Raw genomic sequence first — 20,323 nt, 5'->3', positions numbered from 1 at the left:
CTATAAGACCCGGGTACTAAGGACCTTTATCACACAGCAGCCATGTTTATTCTTATGAGAATAAAAATCTTGTTTCATTCGCATAAATGTATTCTGAATGCCAGAATACGCGTAGTGGAATCTATTGTGTAAACCAACATGGCTGCCGCGTGAAAAAGGCCCATACTGGGCCAGACATACGGTTCTTTATTCTGACTTTAAAAATCCGTCCAGTCACGTGGCTTTTCATGAAGATTTGCGCATGCAAGATCCGTAGAAGTCGGTTATAAATTTGCTTAGGTATATTTCCCTACTTGTTGTTGATAGGAATTTGTCCAAAATGCCGTATGTGGCTGGATAAACTACAGACTGAAGAGTTAGAAAAGTCCAAGGTAGAAGTGACGGAGTATATAGAAGAAATGACAACTAATATGGAATCCCTGAAACTGGTGAGTGAGAAAGATTTCGATTTTAAGTCTTGAATTACGTTATTGATTCGAATGTTTTTTCTTATTTGTTATCACACTGATTTGGAATTGCTTTGTTTCACAGACTCGTGTGACACCAGATTCACCAATTACTTCAAAGTGTAGAAGAGAAAACGTATATGTGCCTTCTCGAGAAGAAGAGGAAGAGTTAGATGAAAGCGTCGAAGCTTCTAAATGTGACAATGATGATAATGATGATGATGATGATGATGAGCCCTGTCGACAGCTCAATGGTTTTTTACAGCTTCGAGATATAAGTCAATTCGCGTTTCCCTATCAGTACCCTGGAATAAAGCCCACGAAAGAACGAAGCGACGCTACGTAAGAAAAGCGAAGCAATGTATTTCTGCTGTGTTAGATGTTCTTACTCCGGAAGATTCCATAAGCCTTTGGAGGGCGTTGTATGAAAATAACAATGTGGGCAAAGATGAAGAAGAAATCGCACCCAAAGGTGATAAAGAACTAGAACTGCTCGAAGCCTATGCTGAAAGTTATGCAATAGCACAGCATTGGAGCACGCGGCGACAAATTCTGTCGATGATGGTTGACAAAATTACCTTCAAAGAACTTAAGCAACATATTCCTATGCTGACCCGATATCGTTACAACATAGCTCGTCGGCACAGACTGTTACATGGCCGAGCAGCACCGCTTCCAAGTTGGGAAAACAAAAGAATGAGAATTGATCCGTCTCAGTTAGAGCATTTTGTTTCTTTTATTACAATCCCTCACGCTATCCAGGATGTTCCTTTTGGAGAGAGGCTTCTAAAATTATCTACTGGTGAGATCGTCAAAACTCCCAACGTCATCAGGACAATGATACCAGAACGTGTTGTGCAGCAGTATGAGCAATACTGTAAGGAAACAGCCTTTAAGCCCATGAGCAAGCGAACACTACAGAGAGTTTTGACCGTTTGTTCTGCTTCTACTCGTACATCTCTCCAAGGACTTGATAATTTTTCAGCACAGGGAAGTGACGCCTTTGACGAGCTTGACAGCCTTGTTGACAAACTAATTGATTGTGGAAAAACTCAAATTTGGGGCAGAGACATCAAACAACAATTACGATCATCACAACAGTACCTGAAGGGTGATTATAAGGTTGGTATCTACCGAATAGAGTAACATTCGTTGCCTGTGTAAATTTACTGAAACCTTAATTTAATCAATTGATCCGTTTAATCTCTTTTTTTTAGTTGCATGTTGCTGAATCGTCGACCATTTCAGATCATTGTCGCGTTTATGCGCTTAGTGACCCGAACGACGCAGACTTCAAAGGCGATTGTGACCATCTCCACCTTGATTCATGTGCGCAATGCCCTCAGTTGAAAAACGTATTTCGCATCTTGGAAAATGAATGCGCCACTACATCATGTAGTGATGGAGAAGAGAAAAGTGACATGGTGTATGTGCTCCAACGCGCTAAAGATGCTATCTTGTCCTGGAAAGCCCATCTATTGCGATCTGTCCACCAAGATGAGGCAAAGCATTCCGTCCTAAACAAACTTGATAACAAATCTGTGCTCTTGGTACAAGACTGGGCAATGAAGTATATACCACGGAAATCAGAGAAGCCCAGTCTGACTGGTTTGCCAAGCGTGGTCTCCCATGGCACATTACGGTTGCTGTTCGGAAGTCACAAGATAACAAGCACCTTGAGTCTACAACCATTGTTCATGTGTTTCAAAGCTGTACACAAGACAGCAGCACGGTGTCTGGCATAATGGTAGATTGTCTTCGTTTGCTGAAAAAGGAAATGCCTTACCTGGAAAAAGCGTACTATAAACAAGACAACGCTGGCTGTTATCATAGCGGAAATTCCATTGTATCTGCTAAGCTGGCTGGTGATCTTGCTGGCGTGACTATAATAAGGAATGACTTTTCGGATCCCCAGGGAGGAAAGGGGGCGTGCGACCGCCAAGCAGCCATAATTAAGGGGGCCATTGGAAGGTATGTAAATGAAGGCCATGATGTAAACAACGCTTTACAACTCAAAACTGGTATTGAATCAGGACAAGGACTAACTGGAGTTAAGGCCACCTATGTTGCTGCTACAACTGCTAGCACACTTTCATTGAAGTGGGATGGTATAAGCCTGCTAGATAACTTTGAATACGAAATGAATGGTATTCGAGTATGGAGAGCATTCAATGTTAGTCCAGGCCGATTAGTGCCTTGGGATACCTTTGGCGTATCTACTGAAAAACTCGGTGCTTTAGAAACCCTGAATTCAACATCTTTGGCATCTAACCCCGCCTTTCGAGTTGTTAGACACCGATACACCAAGAAAACTTCAAATGCAATTCAGTTTGGTGAAAATGAGGGAGAAGGAGAAAAGGAAGAAGTAGAAGAAGAAGAGAAGGAAGAAGAATATGAAGAAGAATAAGAATTAGATGATGATGATGATGATGATGATAATGATGAAGCCATGTTATTTACGTGTCCAGAAGAAGGTTGTATAAAAGCATACAGCAGATTTTCTTCTCTTCAAAATCATCTTGATACAGGAAGGCACAAACGAATGCCTGAGCACGAAACCCTATACGATAAAGCAATTAAAGAATACGCCTTTAAACTGACAGAGGGAGCTACTCGAGTTCCAGACGTTCAATGTGAAGCGGTTGGTGGGAAGGAAGATTTAACTGCTCTTCCAGTGGGCTGGGCCCTCAAGTCTGCGAAGAAAAAGAAGCGTTTCACATCAAAGCAGACTGCTTTCTTAACTGAGCAGTTTCAAATAGGAGGAGTCAGCGGAAGAAAAGTAGACCCCCAAGAAGTTTCCAAGGCAATGGCTGTAACCCGACGTACCGACGGAGCCCGATTATTTCCCCCAGATGAAGTGCTTACCAAACAGCAAATATCCGGTTTCTTTAGTCGCCTCTCTGCAAAGAAGCGTCTCAATTGCCCAGTTGTAATGGAAAATGACGATGAAGATATATATGCAGCAGAAACTGAAACGCAATTTTCCACCTTGTGTGCCAATGTAATGATGGCGGTGCAGTTAAATCACCCGATTATTTGCTTCGATTTCAATATCTGTGAAATGGTTCAGAAGAACAAGTTATCAAAACTATGTGTAGAGGAGTTGAGGAACGTTTGCATCGAGCTTGGAGAAGATGTTGAAGACCTTTCCCAAAGAAGGAAAAAGCCCTACATTGAACGAATAAACAATATTGTCAAAAACTGTTGTTCATGTACTGCGTAAAGTCTGCATTCTATTCAATCCGCACAATATTGATCAATGCTCGACGGCGTGTAAAAGGTCGGGAGTTCGTGAAGAGTGGATTATGAAGCGGCTTGATCGTACTGAAACAAGACACCAAAAAGGTTTGCATAAAACCACGGATTCAGCTTTTCTCGCACGATTTTCCGCGCCGCATTCTCCTCCGCATATGATCTTGAAGGAACACGACATCTTGTTTGTAAGACGACCAAGTGAAAGTAATCAGGGGGAATTTGAATTTAAATATTCACGAAGGTAATTGGAAATCTACAAGTTATTATTACTGGCATTTTATCAAAAGTCGTATGGTGAAAGTTCTCGGTTAAGTTCCTTCAAACGACACTGAAATAAACTTTTGACTTAACGTTTGAATATAAATTATTTTCATTTAGTATTATAGCACAACCGATGTGCCATTTCAGAACCTTACGATACACCAAAGCATACTTAGTTAACTATCGTAATTATGTCCCGAAAAGTCGAGCCGCGCGCGGATTTCAAACTCCAGTTACGTTTGACTCCCAAAATATTTTAAATAATTAAATATAAAATAGCTAGACATACCAAGGAATCGTTTTAAGGTATGAAGAAGTACTTTTGAGTATTTTTCGGTCTAGAAAAACAATTATTTGACTTCCTCTTTCGCGCATGCAGTTTGTTGTCGATTTCAGTGTGTGGAGTAAGACTCAATATTTGCGAACTTAAAGGGCGCTTATGCTGCCAAAATCAAAAAGAGCCCGGAATTTTTTTTACGTAGCTTAAAGAACTTCCTTTCGAGAATATCTGGTGAAAATATTGAGAGTTTTGATGAAATACCACATACATTATTCTTTGCTCGAATGATAGGTGGTTTACAGGTGAATTTATCACCCTATGCATGTCGTCATTTTAAAAGGCCTCCGTTCTTCTCAAAAATAATTCATATCCGTTGAAATTACTAAATCTTGATTGTACTAGGTCCAATTAACATAGATGCGATCAATCAATAAATTTTCTTTTGTTTTAGCGTTTGTACAGAACACTTATAAAACGCCTAAATACCGAGGTCGCTTGGGTCGGATTGAGCGAAAGTCAGGCTGAAATCGTTTTTGCTCGTAATTTCTCAAAATAATAGATATTTGATCAAATCCCTCCTATTTCCTTTACCTACTCATCCAGTCCTATCAATAGGCAAAATGTAAGCCGAATCGATTTTTTGGCCGTGTCCGCGAATTTTCAAATTTTGTTTGATTTTTACTGACATTCACTCTTATTGAATTAAGCGTTGTTTTTTAATGTTTTAATTGGTTTACACTTCAAATATGTTACCGTAGTGTACACCTTCATTAAATATACGCAATTTAACTGTTTCCCACAAACAGTAATTTCATCATTTTAGGCCCAATTCAAGCGTCGAATTACACATGTACCGAATCTAATGGCAAACAGGTTTTGCTCATAAAATTTGGCACAAAATAAATTGGACGTTTAAGCTGGGTCCTCATGGTTTACTGGAAGGTTATTTTAAATTTGTTTCTCATAATGGCCAGTTACGACAAAATTAATACACTCAAATGACATCTGCGTTCATGATTCCACTTGAGTTTGGATCATGTGCTCACGCCACTTCATGTTAGATAAGAGTACAGACCAGAGAAAAGGACCCTCGATTTGCTAAGTTTCACACAAACATTATTTCAAAAACATCAACGAATCTAATGGAAATAAAATCAAGCTATAGGCTAGATTCCGCACATATAAAATTCGGTTTACATGAGGGTTGTAATCAGTTTTCTTTTCTTATAGTACACTCAACAAAATTACTCGACTCTGATTGGTCGAGAGGAGTACAATTATAGCGTTAATTGTACTCCGTAGGAGTACCGAATTAAGTCGCTATGGCAACACGGCCAAAACAATGTCAAAACAATTATTTTCTATCATTTTGTACTTAAAAAGCATAAATGAAATTTTAAAGCCGTAAGAACTAATCTTTTTTATGCATTTCAGTTGCACGATGGACTGGAAATCGGCCGCCAAATAGACAAAGATGAACGGCGTCGCTTCGCATTTTTTACTGAAATTTTGTTGAGTAAACTATAAACAAAAAATCGCACGATCTTCTCGTACAATTTGGAATTAATAGACACTCGTAATGTTTTGAAAGTTCTTTAATTGTACTCGCCTAAAGGCTCGTGCAATTACAAGAACTTTCAAAACATTACTCGTGTCTATTAATTTCCAAATTGTACGAGAAGATCGTGCGATTTCCTATACTAATAATGGCCAGCATTTAGTATTACTTCTTACAACAAATACGCTCAAATGACTTTCCCACCCATACTAAAAGCGCTTTAAATGTGTGTCGACATGCGGAACGAATATCCGCAAACCTTATCAAATAAATTAGTGGGTTTATACATGGAGTTAAGACATATTACGATAACACCTACTGAATAAAGAACATTTTTTTGGTCTTGACGTAAGATTTTCCCGAAAAGAAAAAAATACAATAAAGGTACGTTGCAAAATAGAAGACAGACTAGTACCACAAGCATAGTCTTTAAAGTTTTCTTGTATCTGACAACATCAAAGTTACCAGCCAACGGGTTTGACTGTTGGGCGTCAACTTGAACTGTGTGAAGATGAAGTGCTCTGAAAGACTTGATGTAGAAAACACATGTCGTTAACAAGAGAACCATGTAACCAAAGTTAATTGTCTGGGTAATAATGTCTTGGTACTTTTCAAAGTTTCTTAAACTTGCTCCCAGAAAAGCCAAAACACAAACGAAAACAATCATGTAGCGAACTCGTTTCTTGGTGACAATAATGGTGTATCGATGTCTTAGAGTAAGAGCCAAGTATCTAGTCTATACTGATACACGTTACAATAAGGAGCGAAAGCGAACCAAGGGCAATGAAAAAGAATGAGAATAAATAGCTACATATGCATAATCCTCGAATATTGCCATGCAAGTACTGCCTATGATCAGTATCGGATGAATCACCAAACCAACCAGGAGATCTGTGAAGGCTAAACTTGTTATCAGTAAGTAGGATGGCGTCTGTAGATTCTGGGATCTCAAGATGGCCACGATAATCATTCCATTCCCGAGTGTTGCAGTGACTGCCAAAATAGCATTCACAAAAATATTAATACTAAACACATCCATCAACTCGGACCTAATACTCATAATATCTTCGATGAATGACTTGTATAAACTTGGGCAGTTTTCAAAGGAAACATTCATGTTTGAGCTTGAATCTAAAGCAAAGCAAGACTGAATGCGAGGATTTCTCCTGAATGTAATTGCGTTAAAACAGGTGCACGAAATCTTCAGTTCAATGTATTTCAGTATTCATGTAAAATGCTTCCGAGGCTGAATAATTGAATTAAAAGGTAACCAGACCTTACCTCCCTAGCTCGCTCAATAGGTTTGTGTCTTTTTTGGTTGTCGATGACAGGAATTGTTGTCAAAAAAAATTAATTTTTGATTTTTAATTAATCTCTGCTATTGTAGTACGGGACAAGATCTCTATTGTGTCTATTTAGCCAGAGAATAAGACGTCGCTGCTTCTAAGAAACTGGGAATCAGTATCAAAAACAGTAAAGTATGATGTCAAATCAATAGAAAAAATCACTTCATAACAAGGCAATGTACTTAGAGGTTGGTTTTACTTTTACCCTCAGGACCCAGTTGTATACGACGGATAAATCCTTATCCAGTGGATAACTCGATGCTGTTATCCAATACATTTATCCACTGGATAAGATTTAGCCGTAGGATAGCGCTATCCAGGTTTCGGTACAACCGGGCTCAGGAAGCCAATTACTAAACTTTTGTAATATTTAGAAACCAAATTTGCTACTAGGTGAAGCCTTGTAGAACCAATTTTCCGTGAGCCCCGCCAAGATTTTTGAAAAAGAAACTAAAAATAAATAAAAAAATAGATATTACTTCAACTAAACTAACTGTGGTTAAAGTAAATATGTTTACATATTATCCTAATAACCTCAGGAAAACACTACACCTTGACGTAGACTGGACTGAACGCGATACTCTAAAAATACAGGTTGTCTTTTGGAGAACTGCTCGTCGAGTTCAGTAAGTAGGACTGCGTTTGTAGGTTCTGTGATCTCAAGATGGCCACGATAATCACTCCATTCCCCAGTGTTGCAGTGACTGTTAAAATAGCATTCAGGATAACATAAATATCAACCAACTCGACCCTAATATAATCTGCGATCAATAACTTGGCATAGCTTTGACAGTTTTCAAACGATCTGTTCATGTTTGAACTTGAATCCAAGGGCAACTGAGCAAAACTGAACCGCGTGAAGATTTCTCCAGATTCTGCTTGTGATAAAACAGATGCACAAAATCTTCAGTTCAGCAAGAAATCATCAGTGCAATCCATTAATTCATTGAATACGGTTCCAGGGTTGAACAATTAAAACAGCAGGTAACTGGGCCTTACCTTCTTAGCTCGATGATTACATTTTTGTTTTTATTGGCTGTCAATGAACGGAATCTTCGTAAAAACGCAGGTGTCGCCGGCTTGGTCCTAGCGTCTCTTCTTGGAGTGCAACCACGTGTCCCAAAAATCCCTCGAGATAGAAATACCAATGAAACAACCGCCATCTTCGTTGATCTAACAAGTAAAGCTTAATGAGGAATGCTTTTTATGGTCAGCCAACATGGCGGTTATGACTTAACGTGCACTGCAAGAATTATGTTTTCAACAACCGGTGGTTTCCCCATCATGTCTAAGTCAACAACTCAAACAAGTTCAATCTCATAGTTTGCAAGCTGACTGCTGAAATGCAATTAGAAGCTGGACTTCGGCAACTGTGAACCGGTACATAGCCCCGCTGCTAAAGACACAACACATGTTCCATTTATAGTAACACCCTTTTCGTGTTCTTTACGGTATTTTCGCTGGTCCCTCAAATGCAGTTTTTTAGCGAAGGAAAAATATTGAGGGAGAAAGGTTCAAATTTACGTACTACTGTGGGATGTCTAAAAGATTGCACGTAAGCGAATACATAAAAAAGTAAACAAATAATATTATTAATAATAACAATTAAAACAATTTAAAACTTCGTTGGAAAGAACGAAGAAAACCGGTCGCATGAAAAGTCAGTCTAGAATGAATTCCTTCCCTTGAAAGCCCACCGTTTACCGTTGACATCATCAAATACCATAGCAACCTTTGCCATATCATGCCTATCACGCTTCTGAACACATCCACAGTATTGATTCTACATGGGGTAAGATGTTGAATAATCCGAAAAAATATTTAAAGTTTGAGCGCGGCTTCTTGAAGTTATGAAGGTTTTACCATGTCATATGCTAATGCTGTGACGTAAGAGAAGGCATTTATGATTATTTGTTGTTCCCCGTAATTCGAAAAACCGCCTACTAAGTGAAAACTAATTGCAATATTTTCTATAAGATCAATGGATAAAACATTAATGTATTTCAAATTCAATCTATCTATGCTTGTAATGTTTTGTATATTGAATGATTACTCCTCATGCGTCACAGTATTAAAATATGGCATGGAAAAACCTTTATAACTTCGAGAAGCCGAAAAAAAGCCAGAGAAAAGGGCCCCCAATTTGCTAAGTTTCGCACAAACATTATTTCAAAAGCATCACCGAATCTAATGGAAATAAAATCAAGCTATAGGTTAGATTCCGCACCTGTAAAATTCGACGTTTAAACTGTCTATGGTTTACATGTGGGTTGTAATCAGTTTTCTTGTCTAATAATGGCCAGCAGTTAATATTACTACTTACAACAAATACGCTCAAATGACTTTCTCACCCATACTAAAAGCGCTTTAAGTGTGTGTCGACATGCTGAACGAATATCCACAAACCTTATCAAATAAATTAGTGGGTTTATACAGGAGTTAAGACATATAAGGATAACTCCTACTAAATAAAGAACATTTCTCTGGTCTTGACGTAAGATTTTCCCGAAAAGGAAAAAATACGATAAAGGTACATTGCAAGATTGAAGACAGACTAGTACCACAAGCATCGTCTTCAAAGTCTTCTTGTATCTGACAACATCAAAGTTACCAGCCAACGGGTTTGGTTGTTGGGCGTGAACTTGAAGTGTGTGAAGACGAAGAGCTCTGAAAGACTTGAAAACACATGTTGTTAACAAGAGAGCCATGTAACAAAAGTTAATTGCCTTGGTAATAATATCGTGGTACGTTTCCAAGATATTTAAACTTGCTCCCAGAAAAGCCAAAACACAAATAAAAACAATCATGTAGCGAACTCGTTTCTTGGTGACAATAATGGTGTATCGATGTCTTAGAGTAAGCGCCAAGAATCTGTCTATACTGATACACGTTACAATAAGGAGTGAAAGCGAACCAAGGAAAATGAAAAAGAATGCGAATAAATAACTACATATGCATAATCCTCGAATATTGCCATGCAAGATGAAAGTACTGCCTATAATCAGTATCGGATGAAATACCATCGAAATACCATATCGGAATGGAATGATTATCGTGGCCATCTTGAGATCCCAGAACCTACAAACGCCATCCTACTTACTGATAACAAGTTTAGGTTTCACAGATCTCCTGGTTGGTTTGGTGATTTATCCGATACTGATTATAGGCAGTACTTTCATCTTGCATGGCAATATTCGAGGATTATGCATATGTAGTTATTTATTCTCTTTCTTTTTCATTTCCCTTGGTTCGCTTTCACTCCTTATTGTAACGTGTATCAGTATAGACAGATACTTGGCGCTTACTCTTACACATCGATACACCATTATTGTCACCAAGAAACGAGTTCGCTACATGATTGTTTTAATTTTTGTTTTGGCTTTTCTGGGAGCAAGTTTAAATATCTTTGAAAATTACCAAAAGATTATTATGCAGGTAATTAACTTTGGTTACATGGCTCTCTTGTTAACAACATGGGTTTTGTACATCAAGTCTTTCAGAGCTCTTCATCTTTACACAGTCCAAGTTCACGCCCAACAATCAAACCACTTGGCTGCTAACTTTGATGTTGTCAGATACAAGAAAACTTTGGCACTAGCCTGTCTTCTACTCTGCTACGTAACTTTATCGTATTTTTTCCTTTTCGGGAAAATCTTAGGTCAAGACTATAAAAATGTTCTTTATCCAGTAGGAGTTATCCTAATATGTTTTAACTCCAGTATGAACCCACTAATTTATTTGATAAGGTTTGTGGATATTCGTTCCGCATGTCGACACACATTTAAAGCGCTTTTAGTATGCGTGGGAAAGTCATTTGAGTGTATTTGTTGTAAGTAGTAATGCTAAATGCTGGCCGTTATTAGACAGGAAAACTGATTACAACCCCCATGTAAACCATGAGGAGACAGTTTAAACGTCGAATTTTACATGTGCGGAATCTAACCTACAGCTTGATTTTATTTCCATAAGATTCGGTGATGCTTTTGAAATAATTCTTATCGTACAGCCGGGCCCAGGAAGCCAATTACTAAACTTTTGTAATATTTAGAAACCAAATCTGCTACTGAGTGAAGCCTCGTAAATTCAATTTAACGTGCCTCCCACCAAGAATTTTTGAAAAAGAAGCTAAAAATAAAGTAAAATTAAATATTACTTTAACTAAACCAACTGTGGTTAAAGTAAATATGTTTACATATTATCCTAATAACCTCAGACACTGCACCTTGACGTAGACTGAACTGAAGGCGAAACTCTAAAAATACAGGTTGTCTTTTGAAGAACTGCTCGACTGACGAGTTCAGGTTTTCACGCACAAACATGGAAGGCATTGAAGAGTGCCCCCGGTCAGTGAGCAGTTTTCTTACAACCCAATTAACTGATACCAAAAATAATGATAATCTATTCATTTTAACAATTGTGATCAACGTCATTTTAATGATAACAGCAACGCTGGGGAATGGATGGATTATCGTTGCCATCTTGAGGACACCGAACCTACGAACGCCATCCTACTTACTGATAACAAGTTTAGCCTTCACAGATCTCTTAGTTGGTTTGATATTTCATCCATCGTTTATAATGTGGAGTTCTAACTCGTTGCAAAATAACTTTGCTCGTATTTGTGTCCTAGCGAACGTTATTTTATTCATTATCTTTTTTCTGACTGGACTTTCATTTGTCATGGTTACATGCATCAGTATAGACAGATACTTGGCGCTTACTCTAAGACATCGATACACCATGATTGTCACCAAGAAACGAGTCCGCTTATTGATCGGTGTGGTGTGGACTTCGTCATTTTTCCTTTCGTTGTTAACAACTTGGGAACGTCTATTTTTTCCTGTTTTCACGTTTGGGTCTGTCGCTGCATTGTTTCTCGTTGCAATAATCTCTTTTTGCTACATCAAGTCTTTCAGAGCTCTTCATCTTTACACAGTCCAAGTTCACGTCCAACAACCAAACCCGTTGGCTGGTAACTTTGATTTCGTCAGATACAAGAAAACTTTGAAGACAATGCTTGTGGTACTAGCCTGTCTTCTTCTGTGCTATCTACCAGCGATATGCCCATTCATAGCAATGAGTTTTGTTAGCTTCTCCAGCGTAAATTCGTCTGTACTTACTATGTCTGTTTGCTTAATGGGTCTTAATTCTAGTATAAACCCTGTCATTTATTTGGTGAGGTTTGCAGCTATTAGCAACGCTTGTCGAGAAATGGTAAGGAATCTTGTTTATTGAAATATAATCAACATTTAACGCCCGGATGGATGGAACTCTGGTGCTATGATAAGGAACAATTAACTCAAAACAGAAAATATTTAAGTCATTTAACTCGATTTTATGTAACAACGAACTTTATTCGGTTATTTATTAACTGTTTTTTTATTTGATTTTATTATTATTTATTATTATGGATTCAGAAATCGAATCAAATTGAAACCTTGATTTATTCACGGTTTCTCTATAAATAATAATTATAACTTGAAGGGGCCGTACAACATTTTAAAATATAAGAATTTTCAAATATCTAATGTAACTAAAGATTATATTAATGTATCATATTTCATGAGACTAGATCTCAAGGAACAGGGTAAGAACTACAGATAAGAAGGTCAATAGATTTGTCATTTGTTTCACTCGCAATTTAAGTCGTTCGGAATGTTTCTCGAAAAAGTCGTTATGGATGGATGCATGCATGCATGCATGCATGCATGCATGGATGAATGAATGGATGCATGGATGGATAGATGCATGGATGCATGAATGGATGGATGCATGCATGGATGGATGGATGGGTGCATGGATGGATAGATGCATGCATGCATGGATAGATGGATGGATGATTGGATGCATGGATGCATGGTCGTATAACGACTAATTATGTACAAAATTAAAAATACAAACTTAACATATGAATAAATATATATTATTTGCAATTCAAGAAAAAGTAATAATAAATACTAGCTGTCGATGCAGAGATCATAGCACTTGATTTTCTTTTTAAAAGCAGATAAGGAACGTTCTTTCTTTAAAGATTCAGGAAGAAAATTCCATAGTTTCGCCCCTGTGTATGCGAAGCCATTTTATATATATCGGTTCTAACCTTGGGTAGTTTTAGGTTGTCACTAGAACAACGTAGATTATATGCCGGCTTGAGAACCAAGATGATTGGTAAAAATTTCTTTTAAGTAGCATGGAGCAAGACCGTTAACTATTTTAAACATCATAATAGCTTTTTGCTGCATTCTGCTTTGATCAAGTGGGACCCACAATAATTCTTGGTAAAGGTGGCTTGTTCTTACACTGAGGTATGGCGCCCCGGTAATTATTCTCGATGCTCGGTTTCGTAGTTTTTGCAGTTTATCGGCTAACACAATGCTGTCCCATACTAAACTACAATAATTAAAATACGGTTCAACTATTGATTTGTAGATGCTGTTGGGATAGTCTTGGCCAAGGACATTTCTAATTTTCTTGAGTATTCCCAAATTCGTAGAAACTTTCTTTGTTATACTTTGAATGTGGGAATGCCAAGTCAGATTTCGTCGATCATGGCACCTAGAAATTTAGTTTCAGAAGTTCAATGCCATTAACAGACAGAGAAATGTCACTTAATGTTAGTTTATTGGTAGAGGGCCACGTTACTACATGCTCTAAGTCATTATAAATTTGATCTTTTAGATAAGATATGGATGCATGGATGGATTGGAATTGGAATTGGAAAACTTTATTATATCATATAGCTACATAAATTACTTGAATAAAAATCTGGTCTACCTATAAGCCGTGCATTACATAAAATAATAGATATCAAATACGAATATACATCGATTTTAAAATACTAATTTTCTGTGTTGTCAATGCTAAATCGATGATTTTTTATTTTCCTTTTAAAAGCATTGAAACAAGGGTCCGCTTTTTAAGGCATCTGGAAGAGCGTTCCAGATGCCTTAAATTCTGTAATAATCTAGAATAATACAAGTTTTTGGCAGCATAAAACACTGAGCGAGTAACACGATTGAAAGTATCAATACAGATAAATTTCAAATATTTTTCCTTTACACTTAAAACCATGATTGCTAAATTTAACGACTTTGGTTTTGTTTACGATCATATCTAATTCAGGCTTTTGGGGGGGAATGGAGGGGGGGGGGGGGCAGTTAAACATTTTTTCATTTTAATAAAGTTTCCTTAAGGTTTCTTTGACTAGGAATTGAAACGGTTAGATTTTCTTTTATTATATATCGATATAAAATAAATAATTCAAAATAATATTTATATATGATTGTAAAAATTAAACTAAAATCTAATGTCCTAAATATTACATAGATGCAAAATGAACAGAAAATTAAGGTTCTTAATAGTTTCTTTCAATTCATTAAATGGTAATTCGTGAGGGGCCACATTCCCGCCATTACCGTTTTCCATGCCATATTTCTTGCAACATGAATCGAACTCTTTTTGATTGTGGCTTCAAGCAAATAGGTTGAATTTAGAAGTGGAGACATATGATTAAAGCAACTCTACGAAAGGTGTCAAAGTTAAAGCTGAAGTATGATTCTGCTACATGCAGTATTAGCTCGTACTAGCAGTCAAACCCTCTTTGGGAAACAATATCTCGATCTGCATATACAATTCAAACATCCATCTGAATGCAGCACGGAAATAAGCAGCCAAGAACTGAACGCACTGATCACACCATGCCTTTGCACTCCAACAAGATCACCTCCGCCTCAAATGATGTGCCAGAAATTTAGGAACTACACGAAGGCTTTGATGACATTTCCGTAACCAAGCACGCTTCAAATGAGGTCAAAAGGCAACATAGTAGCACTAAACGCAAGACATATACCAGACATATACGGTAGAATTTAAGAAGCAAACTCTTGATCTTTGAGCAATGCCATAGCCAGAAATATATAAATGGAAAGTTGCTGAAGCAAATCAGATCAGCAAGTGTCTCGTGGTTAAATGGAATAAGGCTTGTTATAAAATGATGACAGAAGTGTCACGCGGTGTTACGCAACAAACACGATAGAAATGTAGGAGGCGTGAGAGCTAAGACGAGCAAAAGGCAGAAAAATCTCCAAGCTGTGGATCAAATCGAGAATGAAGAAAAAAATCGAAATTCGCTATGGAAAAGAAGAAGCCTACAAATTCAAATCAAGTGACAACTGGTTTCGGCGTTTTAAAAGAAGACATGAGATTTCTTTGAGGCGAAGAACCAATAAGAAGAAGCATTCTGCAGATGATTCTAGAGAGAAAATCCTGCAATTTCCCAGGAGTATAAAGAAATCTGTTCAATCTAAAAGGAGAAGGAGCAATGCTGTTCCAGACAGCAAGTATGGAAGATGGCTGCCGAGACCTAGATATAATGCCAAGTCCCTCTTCCATTCGTCGTTGAGCACGATAAGACATACGATTTTTCAGACCAAACAGTTTTGGGTGTCCCAACCAGGCTCCGGACTGGATAAGAGACAGGCAACACTGCAACTTTGCATAAGAGCGGAAGGCAAGCAGAGTTTCAAGCCTGTTATAGTATTCAGAGGCAAAGGCAATGTTACAACAGAGGAGAGAGATAAGTACAATAAGGAAATTGATGTCTAATTCCAGCCATGTTCATGGATGGATTCAGAGGTTAATATGAAATGGATTCAAACCAAAATGGAGAAGTGGCTCGAGAATGATGACACGACAGCATCCCATCTAAGATGAGATGCATTTTGATGACCAAACGGGCCAGCCAAGCGTGGAGGGAGGTGGATATTGACTAGGGCTTTTTAAAATAACTCTTCAAAAAACTGGGTGTTTGATCACAGCTGATGAAACGGATGATGACAAAATCAACCCCCAGGGACTTCAGCCTTACATTCTAGGACATTTTTACAGAATTTCAGAGGCTGGACATTTTCATGGAGGGAAATCAATTGATTCTGATGTAGAAAGAAACTCTTTCAAAACTGAGTGTTTGATCCCAGCCAATGGAACAGATGACAAAATCAAATCCCATAATCACAGAGCATTGAAATTTCATTTTATTTTATTCATTTATTTTTCTTTTTATTCTTTACATTGGGTTTGAATCTTTATATGTTTTGTTCAGCATCCTGTATTGTTTAGTCAGCAAGCATTCTGGCTGTTATTGTTTAGCCAGGCAAGCATATGTTTGCCTCTTCGGCTTGCTCCTCTCGTAAATTGTATGATAACCGTCTCTTGTCAAAGATTTTACCTATATATGGCGAGGCAAAGAATTGTAACGCCTTGTAAACGTAAGTTATTATTTCAATTATCTACAGTGAAATAGGCTAGATTGATCAATACGGTTGAGTAATTTTTCATAGCTATCTTGATAATTGTTAAAAACTGCAAAGCGTAAACAACGCTGGTCTAGCTTTTCTAGAAATTGGACAAATTGGTTTTGAGAATCTTCGAATGTTGAAATGATTTCTCATCAGGGCCGTAACCAGGGGGGAGCACAGGGTGCACGTGCACCCCCCATAAAAGCTCAAGGTCCGCTCATCCATCTTCATTTTTTTTTTTTTTTTTTTTGGTTCTGCTTTCTTTTGGTTACCTTTTTTTTTCTTTTTGGTTCTGCAAATTATTGCATGTGCACCTCCCTGCAAGATCCCTAGTTACGCCACTGAGTTGGTAATAAAAAAAACGAGCAATGGTCCGATTTTATTCGATGTGCACCCTCTCTGTAAAAGGTCTGGTTACGGCGCCGCTTATTGTCTTTCAATAAATAAATCAAGAAATGGGATTTAGCGGTGGCATTTCTAAAGAGAAGCTCTTCAACTATTCCACTGAAATTCCAATTGGAATTTAAAAGTTGATTTTGGAGAGAGAGAGGAATAACCCGGAGAACAAGCCTCAAAGCAAGCATAAAAGAAAATCAACAAGCATCTTCACTCATACGATACCGATCCCAGCGGGACTAAAATAAAGTAAAAAGAATATAATCATGAAGACGATGATGTTACACGATGGAGATAATCCATGATACTAGTGGTGATGATGTTGGTGGAAGTGGTAATGGATGATGATTATGGTTTTCTTCATATTTGTCTTCTCGGTTCTCTGGTTTTGCTCCCCCTAGTCCATGGGCCAATTTAAGTTTTCCGCTCACTCAGGGTAGTAGAAAAGGTCGCCACTGCTTGTTTTAGAGCCCTTGGTGTGTTGTAATATAAAATTTACATAATAGCAAGGTCAGAATGGCAGCTAAAGATTGTCATGTGACCTTAAAGTTGAACTTACTGCCCATGATAACATGTTAAAGAAAATCATTATTTCATGCAATTTATTCCAACTAATTAAGGTAAACATACACTTCTGTTTTCGAACCAGAAAATTGTATGATTTACCCAACGCTTAAAAGAGTATTATGTAGTTTGGGTCATGTGTTTAATACATTCTATGGTTTTGGAACTACTGGAGCTTGTCCACACATTTCAGTGGAGTGCTTAGGAGTGCTTAATGAAATATTCATCGTTGTCTCATCTGTGGTCCACGAGAATAATAAAGTCTAAAGGTCATAATTCTATCCCAGTTGCTTCATTTCGCTAGACTTTATTTCACTATTTCAGGTTTATAGTACGTGATTGTCGGATTCAAGCGGCGCAAATAGTCATTTCATTGTATCAGGTCTCTTAACATTTGACGACAAGCGCTTCGAATATCTGCGAAACGAACTAAATAAATAATTGGATTGATACTTGAGTTAAGACCCAGAAAACTTACGAGTATCGAAGAGAGAATCACTGATTCTTTACTAATACCAAATGTGAGTCGAACTACGACAATACAAACAGCTGGTACGTAGCAGAGTAGAAGACATGCTAGTACCGCGAGCATTGTCTTCAAAGTTTTCTTGTATCTGACAACATCAAACAACGGGTTTGGTTGTTGGGCGTGAACTTGGACTGTGTAAAGATGAAGAGCTCTGAAAGACTTGATGTAGAAAACACAGGTTGTTGACAAAAGGAAAAACGATATCGAGAAGGCGCTAATGTGAAAGATGACGTATGTATCTTCCAGTCGAGTAGCGAATGAAAAGAGCAAGAAAAAGATCCATAGGCCTACAATCAATAAGCGGACTCGTTTCTTGGTGACAATAATGGTGTATCGATGTCTTAGAGTAAGCGCCAAGTATCTGTCTATACTGATACATGTGACCATCGCAACTGAAAGTGTTCCAAGGAAAGTAGTAACGAAAATAAACACTCTCATGGCATCACATACACTTTGGACGTTGTCCTGCAGGTATAAAACACCAATTGAAATATCCAGAGGATGAAACAATAAACCAACCAGGAGATCAGTGAAGGCTAAACTTGTTATCAGTAAGTAGGATGGCGTTCGTAGATTCTGGGATCTCAAGATGGCAACGATAATCATTCCATTCCCCAGCGTTGCTGTCATCGTTAGGATTGAGTGAATAATAATGTTGAAAATGGAATTTGCTTCAAAATCCTCGCTGTCATATTGATGACCTAAGAACTCGCTTACTTCGGGATGGCAGTTTTCAACATTACCCATTTTTTTCTGCCGTTATTCTTATTTAGTGTTGAATTATAATCTTCCTCCAAATGTTTGCTCGTCTCTCATACTGCTGCTTTTTCAATATGGTTGGTTTGTAAATATTTCTGTAAAGATCAGAAATTTGTTCTCCCCTGGTGGTCTAAACACTAAGATAACAGCTCTTTTGAAACCGAAATAATTTTTCCAATTTTCAGTTAAATCAGCTTTTGTCCTACTAATTCATCAGATAACAAACAAAAAATATTCTTAACAGCTGTCGGTTGACTTCACTTTTGCTTCCTTGAAAAATGGCTTTTTACATTTAATGGTTTTGAATCACTGACAGTTATTGGCATAGGATACTAAGATACATGTAATTCTATTTGTACCGAAATTAAAGAGGGAATATAAAAGAAGCTTTTTTTTTTTTCAATTTTCGACTTCCTTTGCAGATGGTATCGTTTAAAGTGCACATGAACCATAGAACAATACTTTATACTAATTCTACATGATGTAAGCTCTTGAATAGTGAAATAGTTCTTGATTTGAGTGATGCGTATTTATAGAATTCACGGTTATGGAGGGTTATACTTAACACTATTCTACTCGTGTGAACCTGTTCAATTTCTTATTTATTCCTTTAACGTTATATTACTAAGCGCTTAGAACAGACTTGTGTAAGCGCTATATCAGCCATATATTATTATTATTATTATTATTATTATTATTATTATATTTCATGAACCCGTAAGAGAAGTGATTAATACATTCGAAATATAAACCATTTTCATGAATATGAATGGCTTATAATCTTAATAAATAAGGTCAAAACTCCAAGAAATTTATCATTTGCATAATAATAATGTAACAGTTTGTACATAGTGAGGCGGATAGGTGCAGAAATTGTTCACTTTCTGGTTAAAATGATGAGACTTTGCAAATTGAAGTGTTTTCATGTTATAAACAAATGCTGATATGGTGCCATCGAAAAAAATTATGCGTTCGGCTATTAAAGGGACTTTTCAAAATGGCTGCCATCTCAAACCGGAAGTAAAATTTTCGGAGACTGAAGATGACAAAATAATTGGTTAAAATGCTTGGACTTTACAAATTGAATTGTTTTCATGTTATAAATGAATGATGATATGGTGCCATCGAAAAATATGATGCGTTCGGCTATTAAAGGGACTTTTCAAAATGGCTGCCATCTCAAACCGGAAGTAAAATTGTCGGAAAATGAAAATTATATTGATCTCGTAATTAAGCAGTTTTTCCTTTAAATACAGTTTCCAGAATCCAATTGGTCAAATACTGCATTAAAATTTGTCAACAGAGACCAGCCGGAAGCAAAGAACTAAACTAAAACACTGAAACAAGGTTTTTAATCTTAACGGCACATTTCAGGTTTGAAATTCAAATTGAAACTAAATGCAACTACCATGTGTTACTTATCAATTGAAATATCTTCAAAACGTATTCAAAACGACAGCGTTTTTTTAATCAGCTGTTGGTGGAAAACATTTCATACTGTACATACACAGGCACATAGGGCTGTACAACTAAGATCTGCTTTGATGCAGGAGCACTTTCCTCTACAACCCTTCTTGCAGCCGCAGCGAACCAATTCTCGGCACGACTTCGTGACTTCAGGCAGGGATGTCCA

The 20,323-nt window shown here is 37.4% G+C and overlaps 2 protein-coding genes and 2 pseudogenes across 3 annotated transcripts; 3 read left to right on the top strand and 1 right to left on the bottom strand.

Moving 5' to 3' along the window:
* Positions 1 to 743: 743 nt before the first annotated feature.
* On the top strand, positions 744 to 3,798 carry LOC148909040 (uncharacterized; annotated as a pseudogene). Its single transcript, XR_016120352.1, has 3 exons — positions 744 to 1,568; positions 1,664 to 2,779; positions 2,825 to 3,798. The product of XR_016120352.1 is annotated as an uncharacterized LOC148909040 (transcript).
* Positions 3,799 to 11,463: 7,665 nt separating this feature from the next.
* Positions 11,464 to 12,381, top strand: LOC148909039 (adenosine receptor A3-like). The gene has a single exon (XM_089034000.1). It carries the CDS (start codon positions 11,464 to 11,466, stop codon positions 12,379 to 12,381), a length of 918 nt encoding a protein of 305 aa, XP_088890126.1.
* A 1,345-nt stretch (positions 12,382 to 13,726) lies between these two features.
* On the top strand, positions 13,727 to 15,858 carry LOC148909038 (uncharacterized; annotated as a pseudogene).
* A 1,914-nt stretch (positions 15,859 to 17,772) lies between these two features.
* On the bottom strand, positions 17,773 to 18,678 carry LOC116289609 (histamine H2 receptor-like). The gene has a single exon (XM_031696560.2). The coding sequence runs from the start codon at positions 18,676 to 18,678 to the stop codon at positions 17,773 to 17,775; it is 906 nt and encodes a 301-aa protein (XP_031552420.2).
* Positions 18,679 to 20,323: the final 1,645 nt, after the last annotated feature.

Source organism: Actinia tenebrosa, unplaced genomic scaffold (genome assembly GCF_029948245.1).
Source record: "Actinia tenebrosa isolate PJP-AT-01 unplaced genomic scaffold, QUT_ActTen_1.0 PGA_scaffold2__45_contigs__length_23673736, whole genome shotgun sequence".
NCBI classification, from domain to species: Eukaryota; Metazoa; Cnidaria; class Anthozoa; order Actiniaria; family Actiniidae; genus Actinia; species Actinia tenebrosa.
Note: the sequence above shows the minus strand (reverse complement) of the source record. Positions and strands in the feature narration are given on the sequence as shown.